General features: G+C 50.5%; 1 protein-coding gene across 1 annotated transcript; it reads left to right on the plus strand.

Moving 5' to 3' along the window:
• Positions 1-397: 397 nt before the first annotated feature.
• Positions 398-3067, plus strand: LOC143350231 (uncharacterized). The gene is made up of 2 exons (XM_076782183.1): positions 398-545; positions 1851-3067. The coding sequence occupies exons 1-2, from the start codon at positions 398-400 to the stop codon at positions 3065-3067; spliced, it is 1365 nt and encodes a 454-aa protein (XP_076638298.1).
• The last annotated feature ends 1134 nt before the right edge of the window (positions 3068-4201 follow it).

Here is a 4201-nt window from a genome sequence, read left to right on the forward strand (position 1 = left end):
ACGGATAGCGGCGGGATGGAGTGGCCCCGTCCCGCCGCTATGAGGCAGTGTGTCTACTGGGGGGACCGATTGTCCCCCCGGGGGATGGGCGCGAAAGCGCGGGCACGGGGAGGATACCGGAAGAATGCTTCGAGCGATTCCCGGTATCCTCCCAAAGCGTGCCGAAGGGTCACCGTGGGGTTTTTAGTGGGTAGGTCCCGCGCCTGTCGTTCTACGGGCGCGGGGAATCCCACACACCCCTCCCACCTCTCCCCAAGGAGGTGCGAGGGAGTCTTTCGAAGATTTTCCCCACGACAAAAAAAAAAAAAAAAAAAAAAAAAAAAAAAAAAAATACCGCATGGCGATGACCAAGGAAACCTTCGCATAATGCCAGGATTTGGACGCAAAAATCTCAGCCATGGCCGACCATAAAATAAAGGCCACCTACACCTACTTCGTGGAAGACCCATTGGCCACATGCGAAGAGAAATATCAGGAGGCATTGGACTTCATGGCGGAAGTCCTCGTGGGGGTGTCTCCTCCACCGGATCCAGCAGCGGCCAACGGTCAGAATTTGAACGTCGCTCCGCAACATCCGACGGCCCATCTACCCAGGATTAACCTTCCCACGTTCGAGGGCGTATTTGAACATTGGGAAAGTTTTCGTGACCGCTTCACCTCCATGGTCATCGACAACCAGTCCTTGTTCAACGTGGAACGCCTCCATTTCTTGCACGCGTCGTTGAAGGGCGAAGCGAGCCTCGCGGTGACTCACCTACTGGTCACAGTCCATAATTTTGAAGTCGCGTGGAAAATAACAACGTCTCGTTACAAAAACAAGCACCGACTTATATCCACCCATTTGAATGTGTTGTTTACATTACCGACCGTTGTGTCCGAGACTCAATTTGAACTGCGGGCGTTGCGTGACAAACTTAATATGTCGATCGAAATGCTACGAAACCTTGACAGGCCAATCGACCATTGGAGCGACATTTTCGTTTTTCTCGGTACACAAAAGCTAGATCGCGCGACGCGGAAGGCGTGGGAGTTTAATCTGGGTGACACGATCGTGTTTCGCACGAACCGCGAATTCGACGCGTTTTCAGAAAAAAGAATTCGCGCATTACAAGCGATTCCGGTCACGAAACGCGACAAACCGAGCGAACCAGAAAAACCAAAATCGATTTTGCCGAAAACCTTCCACGAGCATTCAACCGCTACTAGCAAAATTTCGTGTGCATTGTGTAAACAAAATCATCCCATTTATCAATGTTCCGAGTTTTTGGGAAAATCCCCTTCCAAGCGCTATCAATTAATCAAGCAGCAAAACCGGTGCGTCAATTGCTTTTCCGTCGGCCATTCCACTGCACTGTGTAAGAATCCGCACTGTTGTAAGGAGTACCATCAAAGGCATCACACGTTGTTGCATTTCCCGGTAAACAAAAATTCCTCGGTCACAACGTCAAGGGCTGGTTCTTCGATATCTAACGACCAAATCGAAATTAGTTCAAATTTAGCGTCGAATTTACCGTTGAAGATAACTGTTCCCCTTTCAACAGCGCGGATTCAGGTGCATTCTCCTCAAGGCAGGTGTGTTACTGCAAGAGCCCTTCTCGACCAAGGGTCAGCAGCGACCCTCATTACCGAAAATTTAGCGCAACTGCTCCGCTTAAAACGAACATCGCAATACACGCGAATTAGTGGAATTGGCGAGAAACACTCTTTCGCAAATCAAGTGGCGTCTATATCAATTACACCTGCGGACCAGAACGAGCCTGCATATTCGACGACCGCGATTATAATGCAAACATTGACCAGGTATGTTCCATCTCGCCAGAAACAAAACGTTACATGGCCTTACCTTGCAGGGCTAAATCTGGCGGACAAGGATCCTATGAGCTCCGACCCTATTGACATTATTATTGGAGCGGATTTATACGGGCAGCTATTACTCCAAGGCGTCATTCGGGACTCAAGGTGTGTCCCGACCGCGCAAAGCACGGCCTTGGGCTGGATCCTGTCCGGTCCCATCCAAACTCCCGGCCCCGATGACGTCCACATCCACCATTTGTCCGTCCTCGAACACCTTGACCACAATCTGCGCCGCTTCTGGGATGTCGAGGAGCTCCCAACTCCCGCGATTTTGACACCTGACGAACAAAATTGCGAACGTCATTTCGCTGAAACACATTCGCGAACCTCAGAAGGCCCTTACATTGTCCGATTGCCATTTCGAGACGACCAACCGATTCACCTCGGAGCTTCCAGATCGAGAGCGCTTAGCAGTTTGCGATCTCAAGAGAATCGCCTAAAACGAGACCCCAATTCCCAACGCGAATATCAGGAATTTCTTTCGGAATACCAGTTTCTTGGCCATATGCGAAAGGTCGATCCACCGTCGCCCATAGCACCTCCAAATGCTTATTACATTCCGCACCATCCTGTTATTCGCCAAACTAATCAAACGACGCGTCTTCGCGTTGTTTTCAACGCTTCCAGTCGCACTTCAAATGGCAAATCCCTTAATCAACATTTGCACAGTGGGCCAAAATTCCAACAGGACCTGATCGCAATCCTGATTCGCTGTCGTCAATTCCAATACGTCTACGCGGCCGACATCGAAAAAATGTATCGGCAGATCCTCGTTCACCCTCACGACGTCGATTTTCAGCGCATCCTTTGGCGCGAGTCTCCTTCTGCTCCGATTGACGAATACCAGCTGCTCACGGTAACATATGGCACAACTCCAGCGCCATATCTCGCTCTCAGAGTGTTGATACAATTAATCGTGGACGAATGTTCCTCCTACCCGGACGCAGTGGAAGTTTTAAGCTACCAAGCGTACGTTGACGACATCCTCTTCGGAAGTGACGACCTCACGTCACTGCGCCTGATCCGCAACCAGACGATCCTATTGGTTCAAAAGGGAGGCTTTTCGTTACGCAAATGGGCGAGCAACGACAGCCGGCTGTTGTCCGACATCGACGAGGCCAATCACGGTTTAACCGTCAGTACATTCCTTCAAGTCGACGAAAATATTTCAGTGCTGGGCCTAACGTGGGACCCTGTCACAGACCAGTTTTAGTTCCATGCATTGACTCCAGGCAATCAAATTACCACCAAGCGCGAAATGCTTTCTTCAATCGCCAAATTATTTGATCCTATGGGCTGGGTCGCTCCATTTGTCGTACTAGCCAAAATTCTCCTCCAACAACTCTGGTCCTTGAAGTGCGACTGGGATGATACAGTTCCGCCAGACTATCTTCAAGAATGGCGCTTATTTTGTTCCGAATTTGCCGAGTTCCATTCACTCACCATTCCTCGGAAAACCTCGCCAAGAGTCTTCACCACTCCAAGCCTTCACGGCTTTTCGGACGCTTCAACAAAGGCATATGCTGCGGTGGTCTATCTCCGAAGTGTTCTCGAGGATGGGACAGTCAGTTCGGCCCTTCTAATGGCGAAAACTCGGGTTGCTCCGGTAAAAACGGTCAGCGTCCCTCGATTGGAGCTATGCGCTGCCCTACTCCTTGCTCGATTGATCAAGTTCATTCAGACGTCCCTGATGAACAGGCCAATGGATTGTCACTGTTGGACGGATTCTCAAATCACGTTAACGTGGGTGAATCAATCACCTTCGCGGTGGAAAACGTTCGTGGCGAACCGCGTTGCCAAGATTCAAACTCTTGTGCCCCAATCAAGCTGGCATCACGTCCCGACAGATGAGAATCCAGCGGACTGTGCTTCCCGTGGAATCTCATTATCCGAGTTAAAATCTCACCGATTATGGTGGTCAGGACCACAGTGGCTTCGAAAGAATCCCCAGGAGTGGCCCCATTCAGGTTACGTCACTGCTCCGGATGCTTCCGAGGAGGAAAGGCGTCAAACCATCAAAATCCTGACCGCTACCGCAGCTCCCTGGGAATTAGAACAACGATATTCCTCTTGGCCAAAACTTCTCCGAGTCATCGCATATGTTAAGCGTTTCATCGACAATCTCCGAACGCAAGCGAGACAAAGGGATCCACTCACCCAACCCATTCCGTCACCCAAGGCGTGTCTCTCAATTTTGAGTCCCAATGAGATTCACTGGGCCGAAATGTTTTGGGTGCGGCGCATCCAATCGGAGGTATTCCCGGTAGAAATGAATGCTCTCCGCAAAACTCACCCGGTGTCGAAATCGAGCCCTCGGAAATCCTTGAACCCCTTCCTCGATTCGGAC

Source organism: Colletes latitarsis, chromosome 14 (assembly GCF_051014445.1).
Source record: "Colletes latitarsis isolate SP2378_abdomen chromosome 14, iyColLati1, whole genome shotgun sequence".
NCBI lineage: Eukaryota > Metazoa > Arthropoda > Insecta > Hymenoptera > Colletidae > Colletes > Colletes latitarsis.

What these genes read in the sequence shown, in the direction of transcription:
- LOC143350231 (XM_076782183.1), top strand. Translation starts at nt 398, where the DNA reads ATGGCCGACCATAAAATAAAGGCCACCTACACCTACTTCGTGGAAGAC. An exon ending in GGATCCAGCAGCGGCCAACG is followed by an intron (nt 546 to 1,850) that starts GTCAGAATTTGA and finishes CTTACCTTGCAG; the next exon opens with GGCTAAATCTGGCGGACAAG.